Source organism: Anomaloglossus baeobatrachus, chromosome 6 (assembly GCF_048569485.1).
Source record: "Anomaloglossus baeobatrachus isolate aAnoBae1 chromosome 6, aAnoBae1.hap1, whole genome shotgun sequence".
Lineage (NCBI taxonomy): Eukaryota > Metazoa > Chordata > Amphibia > Anura > Aromobatidae > Anomaloglossus > Anomaloglossus baeobatrachus.
The window spans coordinates 512,845,166-512,863,080 of NC_134358.1; the positions used below are offsets into that span (position 1 = coordinate 512,845,166).

Below are 17,915 nucleotides of genomic sequence, written 5' to 3' on the forward strand. Positions count from 1 at the left end.
TTTACCTTGGTTACGAGCGTCCTCCGCTCTCGGGAGGGGGAGAGAAACTGATCACGCGAGGCTGGTTTCTGGTCATGCTCAGTAGAGCAAGCAAGATCCTGTCTATCAGCATGCCAGCGTTCACATGCGTTTGCGTGCAGTATAGTCAGGATCCAGCAATTTGCAGTATTTGGACGCAGCTCAAAAACACTACAAGTAGCGTTCTTGAAAAAAGTTAAAAACTGCAAGTTGCTGGATCCTTACTATAACGCACGCAAACGCATGTTGACGCGAGTCCATTGCAAATGCATTGAAATGAAAACGCATTTGCACTGGATTTGTTTTTGCGTTAAAAAAAACGTTCATGACGGATGTTAAAAAAACGTAGTGTGAAAGCAGCCTTAGACTCGCTTTTCTATCATTTACCTGGAAATACTGCTTGACCTTTTCTTGAAGGAATTTGGGATTTTCTTTAAGACACCGTCTGAATTTATTTATTTTCTCACCAATTTGCAACAAGTCAACAGGATCTCCATCGTGATTCCAGCAGGAGGCAACGTACTAGAAGAGAAGAGAACAACATAGAGGATGGGGGCTACAGAGGAAAACTGCGCCACAACAACATCGCTGTTTATGTTGTACATCCCCCGGATTAGGTAATAGTAAGACCTACTGATGCCAATGCAAGGCCAAAGCTTGTAGACTGATGCTTCATCTGGATCTCCAGCTTGTGGAGAAGCGCTTCAATTCTTTCTGGCTCAAATCCCTTCCTATAGTAAAAAAAAAAAAAAATTCAGCATAAAACTCATCTTTCCTAGCATCTGAATGGTCCGCATTCTCCGATCAGTTATCGTTGATGGATCTTAAAGGGAACCTGTCAGCAGAAATTTCGCCCAAAACCTAAAAGATTCCCCCTCTGCAGCTCCTGGGCTGCATTCTAGGAAGGTCCCTGTTATTATTGTGCCCCATGTGAGACCAAAATAAAGACTTTATAAAGTGCTACCTTTTTGTATGCAGCTTCTGTAAATGGGACACGGGGGCGGGCTCTCTGCCGTCAGTTATTCTGCCTCCTGGTCCTGTATGCCGCCCCCATCGCTCCTTTCCATATCTGATGCACGGCCCACTGCTCCAGCCATCCACGCGCATGCCCAGTGCCAGTCTCACGGGTCTGAGCAGTGTGACCACTGATAACGTGTGCGCAGACAAGTGATTATGGGCGGGACTGTGACTGTTATCAGCAAGTACCCGCCCATAATCTCGTGAGCGCGCAAACCTCTCCAGCGGTCACACTGAGCTCAGTGTAGATGCTAGACTGTATGGGCTGCTTCCAGGGATGACGTCCCTTTGTCACAGGGGCGTGTTCAAAATACTATCACGTGACAAAGGGACGTCATCCCTGGAAGCAGCCCATACAGTCTAGCATCTACACTGAGCTCAGTGTGACCGCTGGAGAGGTTTGCGCGCTCACGAGATTATAGGCGGGTACTTGCTGATAACAGTCAAAGAAAAACTTGTCTGCGCACACGTCACCAGCGGTAACACTGCTCAGTCCCGTGAGACTGGCACTGGGCATGCGCGTGGATGGCTGGAGCAGTGGGCGGTGCCTCAGATATGGAAAGGAGCGATGGGGGCGGCATACAGGACCAGGAGGCAGAATAACGGACGCCAGAAAGCCCGCCCCCGTGTCACATTTACAGAAGCTGCATACAAAAAGGTACCACTTTATAAAGGCTTTATTTTGGTCTCACATGGGGCACAATAATAACAGGGACCTTCCTAGAATGCAGCCCAGGAGCAGCAGAGGGGGAATCTTTTAGGTTTTGGGCGAAATTTCTGCTGACAGGTTCCCTTTAATATGGTCCTACTTTTATATTAATATTGTATAGTGCGAATACCAGAGGTGGCCAAGTATCATAATAAAACATTTCCATTTATCTAATGAAATAAAATGAGAAACCATTGACAGAACTGCTCATCCCCTGTGAGGGGGCTTCAGTCTGTTATGCTGCCTCCTGCTTGTGATAGATTACTCCCTGTCAGTTCTTACAAGTTGAAGGCACAAGGAACAAAGGCAGAAGCCTCATCACATAGAAGGTACACAGCAAACAGTGCAAGATGTGTGTGTGTGTGTGTTGAGCTCTTACTGCTATTATATACACACACAATGAGCAAAAATATAAGCCCAACACTTCTTTTTGCGCTCATTTTTTATGAGATTTAAGACTTTTTCTATGTACAGAAAAGGCCTTTTTCCTCAATTATTGTTCACAAATTTGTCTAAATCTGTGTTAGTGAGCACTTCTTCGCAGACATAATCCATCTACATCGTTGTGACATATCAAGGTGCTGATTATACAGATTTATTATTGCACAGGTGTGCCTTAGGCTGGCCACAATAAAAGGCAGCTCTAAAATGTACAGTTTTACAGTACTACAGGTGTCCAGGAGGTGGGTGGGGGGGTGAAAGAAACCCAGTCAGTATCTGACATGATCCCCATTTGCCTCACTCAGTGCAGCACATCTCCTTCGCATAGAGTTGATCAGGTTGTTGATTGTGGTCTGGCAGGAATTTGAACACACTGTTGTATACACCGATCCAGAGTATCACAAACATACTCAATGAGTGACATGTCTGGTAAGTATACTGCCATGCAAGAAATGGGATGTTTTCAGCTTCCAGGAATGGTGTACAGATCCTTGCAATATGCGGCCGGGCATTATGCTGCCACATGAGGTGATGGTCCTGGATGAATGGCGCAACAATGGCCTCAGGATCCCGGTATGCCAACTCTGTGCATTCAAAAGGTCATCATTAAAATGCACCTGTGTTCATTATCCATAACATACGCTTGCCCATACCATAACCCCAGTGCCACCATGTCACAATATTGACATCAGCAAAACAAATCACCCACCACACAATGCCATTCATGAAGTTTCCCATCTGCCCTGTACAGTGAAACTGGGATTCGTCTGTGAAGAGAAAACCTCTCCAACGTGACAAACTCCATTGAATGTGACCATTTTATCCACTCAAGTGCGTTATGACAACGAACTGCAGTCAGGTGGGGACCCCGGTCAGGACGACGAGCAGCCGATGAGCTTCACCGAGACCTTCCTGACAGTTTGTGCACAAATGTTATGTACAGATTGTTGCAGCCACTGTCCGGGTGGCTGGTCCCAGACTATTTTGGAGGTGAAGATGCTGGATATTGAGGTCCTGGTCTGGTGCGGTTACACATGGTCTGCGGATGCGAGGCCGGTTGGATGCGACGAGGCCGGTTGGATGTTCTGCCAAATGCTCTGAAACGCCTTTGGAGATCGCTTATGGTAAAGAAATGAACACTCAACTCATAGGCAACAGCTCTGGTGGACATCCCTGCAATCAGCAGGCTAATTAATCTGAGTCGCTGTCCCTCTCCAAGTCTGTAGTTGTATCTGGACCCACATCACTCACACATTGAGTTCATGTCAGTGTTTGTTGTACTTACTCAACCACCTCATGAATAGTTTTACTTATTATTTCTTTCACAGACTGGACATCATCAGTATTTATTCCCTGTAATCCAATGCTGAAGTACGTATCCCTGGTGCAATTGTTAAACCTGATATTAAAGACAAAACAAAACAAAAAAACAGAAAATTACTTTTAAGCGGGACAAAAAAAAAAAACAAAAAAAAAGCCCAAAACTTTATTTTTTTTTTAATTTGTTCCTTTTCCAACTAAAAAACAAAAATTTAGAAGCGTAATACATGTTAGATAGTGCTGCATCCATAAAAGCCAAATTATGAAAATATAAAATTAAGCAAGATGAATTCAGCAAAGTAATTGGGATTAAGCCTTACAATAAAGCCTTACAATATACGTAAAGAAGGGAATTTTGTTTACTTACCGTAAATTCCTTTTCTTCTAGCTCCTATTGGGAGACCCAGACAATTGGGTGTATAGCTTCTGCCTCTGGAGGCCACACAAAGCATTACACTTTAAAAAGTGTAACCCCTCCCCTCTGCCTATACACCCTCCCGTGGACCACGGGCTCCTCAGTTTTGGTGCAAAAGCAGGAAGGAGAAAACTTATAAATTGGTCTAGGGTAAATTCAATCCGAAGGATGTTCGGAGAACTGAAGACCAAGAACCAAAAGAACAATTCAACAACATGTGTACACAAAAGAACAACCAGCCCGAAGGGCACAGGGGCGGGTGCTGGGTCTCCCAATAGGAGCTAGAAGAAAAGGAATTTACGGTAAGTAAACAAAATTCCCTTCTTTGTCGCTCCATTGGGAGACCCAGACAATTGGGACGTCCAAGAGCAGTCCCTGGGTGGGTAAAAGAATACCTCGATAAAAAGAGCCGAAAACGGCCCCCTCTTACAGGTTACAGGTGGGCAACCGCCGCCTGAAGAACTCGCCTACCTAGACTGGCGTCTGCCGAAGCATAGGTATGCACTTGATAGTGCTTCGTGAAAGTGTGCAGACTAGACCACGTAGCTGCCTGACACACCTGCTGAGCCGTCGCCCGGTGCCGCAATGCCCAGGACGCACCTACGGCTCTGGTAGAATGGGATTTCAGCCCTGAAGGGAGCGGGAGCCCAGAAGAACGGTAGGCCTCAAAAATCGGTTCCTTGATCCACCGAGCCAAGGTTGACCTGGAGGCCTGAGAGCCCTTACGCTGGCCAGCGACAAGGACAAAGAGTGCATCTGAACGGCGCAGGGGCGCCGTCCGAGACACGTAGAACCGGAGTGCTCTCACTAGATCCAAAGTGTGCAAATCCTTTTCACACTGGTGAATTGGATTAGGGCAAAAGGAAGGCAAGGAGATATCCTGATTTAGATGAAAAGAGGATACCACCTTAGGGAGAAATTCCGGGACAGGACGCAGAACCACCTTATCCTGGTGAAAAACCAGTAAGGGGGCTTTGCATGACAGCGCTGCCAGCTCAGACACTCTCCGAAGTGATGTGACCGCCACCAGGAAGGCCACCTTCTGCGAAAGACGGGAGAGAGAAACATCCCGCAGCGGCTCAAAAGGCGGCTTTTGAAGAGCCGTCAGGACCTTGTTAAGATCCCAAGGTTCCAACGGACGTTTGTAAGGTGGGACCATGTGACAGACCCCCTGCAGGAACGTGCGGACCTGCGGAAGCCTGGCTAGACGCTTTTGAAAAAATACGGAGAGTGCCGATACTTGGCCCTTGAGAGAGCCGAGGGACGAACCCTTGTCCATTCCAGATTGTAGGAATGAAAGGAATGTGGGTAAGGCAAATGGCCATGGAGGAAAACCGTTATCCGCGCACCAGGATAGGAAGATTTGCCAAGACCTGTAATAGATCTTGGCGGACGTTGGCTTCCTGACTTGTCTCATGGTGGCAATGACATCCTGAGATAACCCTGAAGACGCTAGGAGCCAGGACTCAATGGCCACACAGTCAGGTTGAGGGCCACAGAATTCAGATGGAAAAACGGGCCTTGTGACAGCAAGTCTGGGCGGTCTGGAAGTGCCCACGGTTGACCCACCGTGAGATGCCACAGATCCGGATACCACGACCGCCTCGGCCAGTCTGGAGCGACGAGAATGGTGCGACGGCAGTCGGACCGGATGTTGCGTAGTACCCTGGGCAGCATCGCCAGAGGGGGAAACATAAGGCAGTCGAAACTGTGACCAATCCTGGACTAAAGCGTCCGCTGCCAGAGCTCTGTGATCCTGAGAACGTGCCATGAAGGCCGGGACCTTGTTGTTGTGTCGTGACGCCATGAGATCGACGTCCGGCGTTCCCCAGCGGCGACAGATCTCTCGAAACACGTCTGGGTGCAGAGACCATTCCCCCGCGTCCATGCCCTGACTACTGAGAAAATCTGCTTCCCAGTTTTCTACGCCCGGGATGTGAACTGCGGAGATGGTGGAGCCTGTGGCTTCCACCCACTGCAGAATCCGCCTGACTTCCTGAAAGGCTTGACGACTGCGAGTGCCGCCTTGGTGGTTGATGTAGGCGACGGCAGTGTCGTTGTCCGACTGGATTCGGATCTGCCTGCCCTCCAGCCACCGATGGAAAGCCAATAGGGCTAGATATACTGCCCTTATCTCCAGGATATTGATCTGAAGGGACGATTCTATTGGAGTCCAGGTTCCTTGAGCCCTGTGGTGGAGAAAAACCGCTCCCCAACCTGACAGGCTCGCGTCTGTGGTGACCACAGCCCAGGTTGGAGGAAGGAAGGATTTTCCCCGAGACAGATGTGGGTAGGAGCCACCACTGAAGTGATGTTTTGGTTGCAAGGGAAAGAGATGTTCTTGTCGAGGGAAGCCGCACTCTTGTCCCATTTGCGAAGAATGTCCCATTGGAGTGGCCGTAGATGGAATTGCGCGAACGGCACTGCCTCCATAGCTGCAACCATCTTCCCCAGGAAGTGCATGAGGCGTCGTAAGGGGTGTGACTAACTCCGAAGTAGTGATTGCACCCCCGCCTGCAGAGAAAGCCGTTTGTCACGCGGCCGCTTGACTAACGCTTGCTGGGTATGAAACTCCATCCCGAGATAAGTCAGTGATTGGGTCAGCGTCAACTTGGATTTCGGGAAATTGATGATCCACCCGAACTGCTGGAGAGTCGCCAGAGTGACGGTAAGACTTTGTTGACACGCCACCCGAGAAGGGGCCCTGACTAGGAGATCGTCCAAGTAGGGGATCACCGAGTGGCCCTGAGTGCAGGACCGCCACGACAGATGCCATGACCTTGGTGAAGACCCGTGGGGCTGTCGCCAGGCCGAAGGGCAATGCGACGAACTGGAGGTGTTCATCCCCTATGGCGAACCGCAGGAAACGTTGATGTTCGGGTGCGATCGGCACATGGAGATAAGCATCCTTGATGTCGATCGATGCTAGGAAGTCTCCTTGTGACATTGAAGCGATGACTGAGCGGAGAGATTCCATCCGAAACCGTCTGGTTCTCACATGTCTGTTGAGCAGCTTGAGGTCCAGAACGGGACGGAATGACCCGTCCTTTTTTGCCACCACGAACAAGTTGGAGTAAAATCCGCGACCACGTTCCTGAAATGGGACGGGAATCACAACTCCTATCTTCAGAGCGTCCACTGCCTGAAGAAGTGCGTCGGCCTGTGCAGGGGGTGGGAAGGTTCTGAAGAAACGAGCCGCAGGACGAGAGCTGAACTCTATCCTGTAACCATGAGACAGAATGTCTCTTACCCAACGGTCTTGAACGTGTGGCCACCAGGCGTCGCCAAAGCGGGAGAGCCTGCCACTGACCGAGGATGTGGGTAGATGAGGCCGAGAGTCATGAGGAGGCCGTCTTGGAGGCAGTGCCTCCTGCGGCCTTCTGGGGGCGTGACTTGGACCGCCACGCATAGGAGTTCCTCTGGCCTTTCTCCGGCCGGTTGGACGAAGAGGTTTGGGGCTTGGCGGAGGGACGAAAGGACCGAAACCTCGATTGGATCTTTCTCTGCTGAGGTCTCTTAGGTTTGGACTGGGGTAAGGAGGAGTCCTTTCCCGAGGATTCCTTAATAATCTCATCCAGCCGTTCGCCAAACAAACGTTCGCCAGAAAAAGGCAAACCGGTTAAGAACCTTTTGGAAGCAGGAGTCTGCTTTCCATTCGCGCAGCCACATGGCCCTGCGGACAGCCACGGAGTTAGCGGATGCCACGGCCGTACGGCTAGCGGAGTCCAGGACGGCGTTCATGGCGTAGGACGAAAATGCTGATGCCTGAGAGGTCAAGGAAGAAACATGCGGAGCAGAATTCCGCGTGACAGCATTAATCTCAGACAGACATGCCGAGATTGCTTGGAGAGCCCACACGGCCGCAAAGGCCGGGGCGAAAGATGCGCCCGTGGCCTCATAAATAGACTTCACCAAGAGCTCTGTCAGTGGCATCCTTCAGGGATGAGGCATCGGCAACAGACACAACGGACCTAGCAGCCAATTTAGAGACTGGCGGATCCACCTTGGGTGAGTGAGCCCAGCCCTTAACGACTTCAGGTGGAAAGGGATAACGTGTGTCAGATTGCCTTTTAGCAAAGCGCATGTCCGGGACCGCTCTGGGCTTCTGGACAGCGTCCCTGAAGTTAGAGTGATCAAAAAACGTATTGCACGTACGTTTGGGGAATCGAAATTGGTGTTTCTCCTGCTGAGAAGCCGACTCCTCTACCGGTGGAGGCGGGGGAGAGAGATCCAACACCTGGTTGATGGACGAATAAAGATCATTTACCAAGGCGTCCCCCTCAGGGGTATCAAGGTTGAGGGCGAAGTCAGGGTCAGAGCCCTGAGCTCCCACGTCCACCTCGTCATCCTGAGAGTCCTCAAGCTGAGATCCAGAGCAGCGAGAGGAGGCCGGGGAAGAGTCCCAGCGAGGCCGCTTAGCCGGTCTGGGACTGCAATCCGGGCAGGAGTCCTCCGCCTGGGACCTAGGGGCTATCCTGGGAGCGCGCTGCGGCGCGGACCGAGAAGGCCCTGGAGGAGACAAACTAACAGGGGCCGGGGCCTGTGAAGAGCCCGGTCTGGACTGCAAAGCCTCAAGGAGCTTAGATGACCATTTGTCCATAGACTGTGCAATGGATTGAGAAAGTGACAGAGTTTCTCAGCGAAAGAGGCCAATGACGGTGACTCTGTCCCTGCAGCCTGCTCAGGAGGAGCAGGGGGATCTACATGAGCCGAGGGGCCCACAAGTGCCCCGGGCTCCGGCTGAGCAAGCGTGGCAGGAGTCGAGCATTGATCACAGTGAGGGTAGGTGGATCCCGCAGGCAACATAGCCCCACAAGAGGTACAGGCTGCGAAAAAAACCTGTGCCTTAGAGACTTTGCTCCTTGTGGACGACATGCTGTAAGCAATAAGTGTCCGTCAGGAGAGCGACCACAGAGGGCATATAGGAAAAGGCTCTACAGCCGTTCCGAATATATATAATATATACATATATATATATATATATATATATATATATATATATATATATACACATATACATACATACACATACATACATATATATATACATACATACATACATAGCATATATATACACATACATACATACACATATATACATATATATATATCACGGCACCCTAGGGGAACCAGCACCGGGTGACCGGTGTGGCTCACCAACCGCTGGTGACCTCCAGATTCCCTGTCGTGGGTCCCCCGGAGCTGTAGAGCTGTGCAGCTGCAGCATACACCGGCAGAATGCCAAACATGGCCGCCGGAGCTCTCAAGGGGGGAGTGAAGCCATGGGCGGCGCCAGTAAAAGGCGGGAATCTGGAGGCCCCATAGTGGTCCATGAGAGGGGAGGGGAGACATGCAAAGATGCTCCAGCCCTCTGTCGGTAATCCCGCCCTTACCCCTGACAGGCAGGCCCGGGGGGCGGGATTTTTCGCGACTAGGCCGCGATGAAGCCGGGGACTAAATTTAAGGCCGTGCCCGACAAGCAGGCACGGTCGGCGCGGAAGTCCGATGAAAAAACAACGGACGGCGCTACCGGGGGGAAAGGCGACCTCTCTCCCCGTACCGTCCCCATCTGGGGACCCAGAGTACCTTCAAGTTTGCAGGGCCCGGTCCCTGGGGATGAAAACGCTCCGGTCCAGCAGGTTCCACCAGGGGCTGCGGATGGAGCACGGTCTCAGCAGGTGAATGACCGGTGAAGCTCCCACTTCTCCCAGAGCCGCATAAGGGATGGTGAAGGAGACGGCATGTGGCTCCAGCCTTTGTACCCGCCATGGGTACCTCAACCTTAACAACACCGCCGACATAGTGGGGTGAGAAGGGAGCATGCCAGGGACCCCATAGGGGACCTCTTTTCTTCCATCCGTCATACTATGTATGAGAAATCTTTTTTTTTTTTTTTTTTCTATGAGTGGATGTGTGCCTCCTTCCACACAAAGCATAAAACTGAGGAGCCCGTGGTCCACGGGAGGGTGTATAGGCAGAGGGGAGGGGTTACACTTTTTAAAGTGTAATACTTTGTGTGGCCTCCAGAGGCAGAAGCTATACACCCAATTGTCTAGGTCTCCCAATGGAGCGACAAAGAAATCCGTTTTTCTCTGTCGCCTCATTGGGGGACACAGGACCATGGGTGGGTAAACAAACAATGCAACCCAAGGACTAGGAACCAGTCCCAGATAGTGGAGTACCTATCTCAGTAGGTGCTCGTGGCTATCGTTTGCAGAATTTTCCTACCTAGGTTGGCCTCAGCCGAAACAGTATGTAGGCAAGACCAGGTCGCAGCCTTACACCTCTGTTCCACTGAAGGCTGATGCCTAATGGGCCAAGAAGCGCCAACTGCTCGCGTGGAATGAGTCCGCAGCCCACTAGGAATGGGCTTAAGTTGCAAGTGGTAGACTTCCTGGATCGCAGAGAGAATCCAGCGAGCCAGCGTTGCCTATGAAGCTGCCTGTCCTTTCTTAGGCCTTTCAGGAATGACGAACAAGGAGTCTATGCTCCTAAAGGGGTTGTCCTGGGTACGTAATATCTGAGAGCCCTCACAAGATCTATTGAATGTAGAAACCTTTCCACCCTATGGACTGGGTGTGGACAAAAAGGAAGTCAGAACAATGTCCTCGTTCATATGAAACGGGAAAAAAACCATCGGAAGAAAATCCGGAAGGGGGCGTAGAACCACCTTGTCCTGATGAAAGATCAGAAAGGGTTCGCGGCAAGAGTGATGCCAGTTCCGAAACTTGTCTGATGGACGTAATCGCCACTAAGAATGTTACCTTCCAGGAGAGAAGAGCAAGAGAAGATTCCTTAAGAGGTTCAAAAGGGGACCTCTGGATACCGTCCAAAACGAGATTGAGGTCCCATGGGTCCAGCGACCGTTTATACAGGGAAACTAGACGGGAAACACCCTTGAGGAAAGTCTTGACTTGCGGATTGCAAGCTAGGCGGTATTGATAGAATATTGAGAGAGATGAAACCTGCCCCTTAAGGGAGCTGAGGGCTAACCCCTTTCGCAACCTGACTGCAAAAAAAAAAAAAAAAAAAAAAAAAAAAAAACCAAAATCAAGAATTCTGGGGATCGCCAGAGGCATAGGTTGGACATTAGATTCCCTGCACTGGGAAAGGAAAGTTTTCCACGTACGGTGGTAAATATGGGATGAAGGCCGGCTTTCGGGCACTGTACAAGGTGGAGATGACCGCAGGAGAGAATCTCCCTCTTTTTAAAATCCAGGTCTCAATTGACAGGCCGTCAGCTTCAGGGCTCTGGAGTTCTGATGGGAAATGGGCCCTTGGGTCAGCAAGTCCGGGATGCTTACGAGGCGCCATGAGCAATTGTACTAATTCAGCATACCAGGCGCACCTGGGCTAGTCCGGTGCTATTAGTATCACCTGGACTCCTCCTGCCTTGATCTTCCTGATTACTCGCGGCAGCAGGGGCAGAGGCGAAAAACATGTAAGTTGGACGGAAACGACTTCAGGAGACTAGAGCATCCGCGCCAATGAACTGTGGGTCACATGACCTGGCTAAGAACGCGGGTACCTTTGCGTTCAACCTTGAGGCCATTAGATTATTATTATTTATTATTATTTATTTGTAGAGCACCATTAATTCCATGTCTGGTGTACTCCAGTGAGTGCAGATGTGTGGGAACACTTCTGGGTGGAGAAACCACTCTCCGGCGGCCAGGCCTTGGCGACTTAGAAGGTCCGCCACCCAGTTTTCTACTCCCGGTATGTGTAACGTTGAAAACACAGACCCCCGTCGATTCGGTCCAGGTGAGGATCCTGAGGACCTCGAGATAAGCTGTCTTGCTGCTGGTACCTCCCTGCTGATTGCAACAGCTGTGTCCTATGTCATTGTCCAATTGGACCCAAATCAAACGACCAGTTAGCAGAAAAGGGGAATGACCTGAGTGCGAGAAGATCGCGCTGATTTTCAGGATGATTTCTGGGAAGGGAAGACTCCTGGGGTGTCCAACGTCCCGAAGCAGTGTGGAGCCAGTACGCTGCTCCCCAGACTAAGAGGCTGGCGTCCGTGGTCAGGAGTAGCCAGTCCACTTGGGGAAGAAAAACTCCTTCTCGATATGGAAAAGGACTGAAGCCACCAGTAAAGCTCATACCTGACTGAAGGTGTCAGGTGAAAAGTTCGTCCAAGGAAAAGGGGCTCTTGTGCCAGGCAGCTAGAAGCGCAAGCTGCAGTGGGCGGTGGTGTGGCTAAGCGAGCAGCACTGCCTCTATAGCCGCCGCTATCGTACCTAGCACTCTCATACTGAATCTTATGAAGTGACAGGAGTACGTAGAGGGCAGTGTACCGCTTATTGTAGAGCGGTCGCCTTGGCTTGAGGGAGAAATATCAAGCCCCGAAGAGTGTCCAGGGAGGTGACGGATTTTGACCGGGGATGATTTGACTGGAGTCAGAAGCCGCCCTAAGCGGGATAGGGTGCCCACAGAGATCTGCACGCTGGTTGAGCCCTTGATGAGGAGGTCATCCAAGCAAGGCAGAACAGCCACTCTCCTGGCGTGAAGGGCACTCATGGCGGCCGCCATGACCTTAGTTAAGACCCTTGGTGCTGTGGCAGAGCTGAGGGTAGGGCCACAAATGAAAATAAGAAGTCCTGAACTGCTAAGCGGAGGAACTTTTGGTGAGCTGGAGCGATGGGTATGTGCAGGTACGCGTCCCTGATAGCTAGGGAAGCAAGGAATTCTCCTTCGACCATAAAGGTAATAATGGACCCTAGGAAGTCCATTCTGAATCTCCTTACGTGCACATGTTTGCTCAGGTGTTAGAGGTCCAGGATGGGACGAACTGACCAGTCTTTCTTTGGCGACCACGATAGGTATAGCCTTGAACCTCTCGCCGTCCGGAACAGGTACCATCACCCCCGCCGTTTGGAGGGAGTGGATTGCTGAGAAAGCCTCGTGGTGTTTTGGAGAGTTTGGGGGGGTTTGAGAGAAAAGACTGACCAAGGGATCGGGTCCAGAATTCAATGTGGTAACCAGAAGACACAAGGTATCACAAACATCCTGGGTTACACTTGGGGGAGAGAGGTACTCTTTTCCTCCCGTGGCGGCAGACAAAAAAAAAAAAAAAAAAAAAAGCCTGTCTCGAAAGGAGTACTGTGAGAGGCTTCTTAGAGACCAAGTCCACTCTCCATTATCGGAACCAGAGGGCCTTACGGATGGCTATGGTATTTGAGGCTGCAATAACTGCGCAGGTAGCAGCGCCGAGGGAGGCCTGCATGAGGTACTCCGCCACCGCAGCAATAAGAACAGTTACATCTGTGAGGGTCTGAGGAAAACTGGTAGTCCTGGTGCCTGTGCGACCCACACGGAAGGGGAGAGGGACCCGCGGCCTCGAGGCAGAGCGATCGAGCTGCTCCACTTGTCTGTCTGTCGGGTCCTTGAAGGAGGAACCATCAAGTAAAAAAGACAGGAGGGTCCTTCAGGCAGGCAGAAGCCGGGTGAGGGTCCACCGAGGCCGGATCGGCCCAGCCCTTAGAGACAGCTAAGCCAAAAGGGGTACCGGGACTCCATGAGTTTACAGATAGATACCGAAGCGGCGTCAAAAAGCTCTTTTTTTTTTTGACGTTTCTTCACCCTTTTAAAAGGAGACCGCAGGGTCAGTAGTAGTGGATGGGAGATCTTCCACATGCAGAGTTTTGGTAGATTGCTGCAATAAGGGAGTCCATCGCAGCTTGATCGCTCGGGGAGGTTGAAACCAAGGAATCATGCCAGTACAAACATCATTCCCCTTCCTCTGGCTCCTCAGAGACCGCGGAACATGTGGGAGAACCCCATCTGTGTACCCCAAAGGGAGAACCATGGGGGTCATGCCCATTTCTGATCTGCAACCGGTGAAGCAGAGGGCTGAGTCTTATCAGAAGGACCCTCTATAGAGGTGTCATCAGGCTGCGTTCTGTCCAGGGGCCCCGAGGGGTGTAGGACGATGTTGCATAGCCAGCACCAGGTTCTGGGAACTGTGCCCATTTTGGGGGACTGGGAGCCGTAGGCTCTGGGCTGGCAGCGTTTGCTGCGGTGGTGGCGGGGGGGTGGGGGTGGGTCTACAAAGGCACCGGACTCACAGAAGGAAGAGGTGCTATCATCCCCTAGTAGCTCAGCGTGGCAGGATACATTAAGGCTATGTGCACACGTTGCGTACAGTTCACTGCAGAAATTTCTGCAGCGATCTGAAGAGCACATGTGCACTTTAAAATCGCTGCAGAAATGTCCGTAGTGAAGCCGATTCCATGCGCTCTGCCTGCAGCTCCTCCGCTACAAAGCGCAGCGTAACTGCATGTATTTACGCAACGTGCGCACATAGCCTAATAGTCGTATAGTTGTTGCTGTAGTTGTGCAGGGCATAAAACATGTGACTGCAGCCCCTGGCTGATGAGCCACAAACTCTGATTGTAATGAGGGAGCAATGCTCTGCAGACTTAATATGCAAGTGAGGCTATAACTCATCCAGAACCCTGATGACCCTTTCCCCCTCCTGCGTCACAGTTCCTGTGAGAAGGAGGAAGCCAGCTCTGAGGGACGCCCACAGGCTCTGATCACAACAAGAGGGAGCAATGCTCTGCAGCAATGCTCTGCAGATCGTGTGTGAGGAGGGTTACGCGCGCTTTCGTGAAAGAGCGTGGATTATCAAGTGTCGTAGGGGGCAGGGCTTAGCTCTGACAAGAAGGCATGAGAAAATATAATAAACAAAATGGTGGGAAGGGACTCCTTCCCCCCTCCAGCCCTGTACAACAATGGTGGACAGAAAAACCTCTAAGAGTACCGCAGCTGCGGGTGCACTTAGTCCAGGGAGTTGTCCCCTCCCCCCGCCACAGGTGGAATTCTGACCTTTGCTCCAGTTTCCTGTCAGGGAGCCAAATCACAGCCCATGTGCATCCAGTCAGTGTGACCTTTGTTCCAGTTTCCTGCCAGGGAGCCAGTGTGCAGATTCTGATGCCTGCTGGGCCCGGTCACAGAACGTGTATCAACTCGGAGCCTGTCAGAGGCACTGAGGAATGCTCTGGGGCTCTGGAAAAATCGGAATGATTTCACCTCAACTCCTGTGGAGATGGCAGTCTGGTCACGCTGGTGAAGTGGCCGCGGGTAAGACCGCAGCTGAGTTCCCATAATCTGCGCCAACAAAATCCCCACGCTCAGATTTTATGCAAGGGTACATTTCTTTACTGGTAAACATTTCAATGACACACGCAGCTGGTTTAGCAGCACACATAATCAGGGTTTACTATCAGTCTCGGACACACGGCACAGAACACAAAAAAAACAGCAATGATAAACAAGAATTCTGTCCCTGACTTGCCCTATGGGTTACATTACCAGTCCAAAACACAAGGAGGGAGGGCTCCCACGTAGCAGGCCTGGACTCCGGGTAAACAGCGGCGACTCCAAGGAGCAGAGATGGGGAAATCTTCAGCCCTCTCACCAGAGGACTAGCATATAGTCTCTTGGAATGGAGGAAGGAGACGGTCCGGAGGTCCCTTGAATCCAGTATCACCTCTGCAGCAGTTCTGGCAATTCCTCACACGTCAGCGATGAGGGCAGTCCGAGGCAGGTCTGCTCTGATTGAGCCACTGGAGCTGTGTGTCCTTTTTCCCGCACTTTTTCCTGTATCACCAGTGTCTGTGGGAGGGGGATCAGATTTTACAGCGTCCGCCTCTCGAGCAATTTCAGCACTTGTCCACAAGGTGGCAGCACCATCCTGTGTAATGTCAGTCTCCATGTTTTTTCAGTCACAACACAGTCAGAGCTGCTCGCATCATTACATATCCCCCCACTGAAAGGTTGGCAGTCCCTTTCAACATTCACAGGTTCCAGGGCAGCTAGGACTGAGGCTGTGGCAGGGGGAGGCTGAGAAGCGGGCCATACATACTGGTCCCTATAAGACTGCCCAGGAGGAACCCCGGCAGTGGTGCGGGTAGTACGCCGCAGGGGTCGATTTCCCTCCACTCTATCACCGGTTACACTCTCTACATCCGTCAGTTCCCTAGAGGGAGAGCCAGTCTGCGCAGGCGGGTAACCAGTCCCGGAGTCTACAAGGTCACTATGCTGAGTAATGTCAATGGTGTCAGTCATGTCAGCAGTGTCGTCCTCACCGGGTACTGTGGTCAGGGAGTCAGGCTGGGATCGGCAGGGGCGCAACATATTCCGGTGCAAGGTGCGAGAGTTGCCGCTATCTTCGCCCCAGACTCTGTACACATGACCATCAGGGTAGGGGCGCTCAACTACCCGATAGACTTCAGCTTCCCACTTAGCTTGGAGTTTTCCTTGAGGCTTCTTAATATGAACCAGGACTAGCTGTCCTACTTCTAAGGGTTCTTCCTGTACGGGGAGCGGGTCAGCATGTCTCTGGCCCCGGATTTGTTGGCCTACCAGTCGGTATACAGTTTCCATCTTCTGACGATGAGTGTGTAGCCAGGATGGATAGGTACCGCCGGTATTTTTTCAGGACTGGTCAGGTTTAGGTCATGGACCCCTTTTCCTGGGCGGCCAAAGAGAAGGGTGTGTGGGGTAAAACCCGTCACGGAGTGGACTTGATTGTTGTAGGCCCACACTAGATCCGGGAGGAATTGGGGCCATTGGTCTTTGTCATCGGCTAAGGTGCGGATCAACTGGAGTAGAGACCGGTTAAAGCGCTCACACGCACCATTCCCCTGTGGGTGGTAAGGGGTGGTTCTGGACTTCTGGATCCCATACATCCGATGCAGCTCCTCGATAATTTGACCTTCAAAACAAGCCCCCTGATCAGAGTGCAACCTCTCCGGACACCCATAGACCTGGATGAACTGTCGACAGATGGCCCGCGCAGCTGACTCGGCAGTCTGATCTTTGGTAGCAACAGCAACTGCGAATTTTGTGAAATAGTCTACCATAACTAGACAGTATTGGTAGCCACCACTCGCCGTCCCAATCGACAGGTAGTCCACCATCAACAGCTCAAGGGGCCGGGATGTCTCAACTGTTTGGACAGGTGTACGCTGCTCAGCGGACTTGTAAAGCTCACAGGTGCGACAGGCTTGGCAGACATCTTCAACCAGTTTGCGGAGTCCCGGACAGTAGATGGACTGTTGGACCCACCGGAAGGTCTTGTCTGGCAAAATGGCCGTTCCTCTTGTGTGCTTCTCCCACCATCTCACGGGCCATTTGGGCCGGCACTACAACCTGTAGGCACTCCTCCAGCATGTGGGATAGGAAGATCCTCCGGTATAGCACTCCTTCTCTCAGAATCAGATGATCCCATTGGCTGAGCAGGGTCAGGGTACTGGTGGACAGTCGTGACCGCGTGTCAGAGGACGGCTTCTGCTGCTGCTTCACCCATTGTTTGAGTAGGGCACATTCAGCATTCTGGTCCTGGATTCTGCACTATTCCTGTGGGGACCCTACTGGAGTGCCAGCCTCATCCACAGCATACTGGCGGCAATACATAATCTGCCGGGCTAATCTTGCAAAGTCAGGCATCTCGTCTCCTTCCAGCTCTTCGTCCCGGTCCTTAGTGGGCGAGGGGGATGTCCTTCTGGACAGGCTGTGCGCATTCTGATTTTCAGCCCCAGCTCTATATTTAATCTTGTTTAATCTTGTAGTTAAACTTGGAGAGCCAAGCCATCCATCGCTGCTCCATAGCCCCAAGTTTCGCATTTTCTAAGTGGGCCAAAGGGTTGTTGTCCATCAGAACTAGTACTTCTGTCCCCGTCAGATATCCGGCAAATTTCTCACTCATTGCCCACATCAAGGCAAACAGCTCCAGCCGGAATGAACTTTAATTGGTGGGATTCTTTTCACCTTCATGTAGGGACCTACTGGCATAGGCTACAACGCGTTCCTTGCCTTCTTGTACCTGTGAGAGTACTGCCCCCAGACCCTGTAGGCTGGCGTTGGTATGTAATTGAAAGGGCAGGGTGTAATCTGCATATGCCAGGATGGGGGACGACGTCAAGGCACCCTTTAGAGCTTGGAAGGACTCTTCTTGGGTAGGCCCCCAATTGATGCGGCGTCCTC

General features: G+C 51.5%; 1 protein-coding gene across 2 annotated transcripts in view; it reads right to left on the minus strand.

Annotated features, from left to right (window-relative positions):
• Positions 1-17,915, minus strand: part of PITRM1 (pitrilysin metallopeptidase 1) — a 170,770-nt gene that overhangs the window by 74,032 nt on the left and 78,823 nt on the right. For both annotated transcript variants that reach the window (XM_075315477.1, XM_075315479.1), the window contains exons 11-13: positions 3,471-3,584; positions 653-749; positions 406-540 (exon numbers count right to left, since the gene is read on the minus strand). In XM_075315477.1, coding sequence (XP_075171592.1) covers positions 406-540; positions 653-749; positions 3,471-3,584 — 346 coding nt within the window. The remainder of the gene's footprint in view (positions 1-405; positions 541-652; positions 750-3,470; positions 3,585-17,915) is intronic.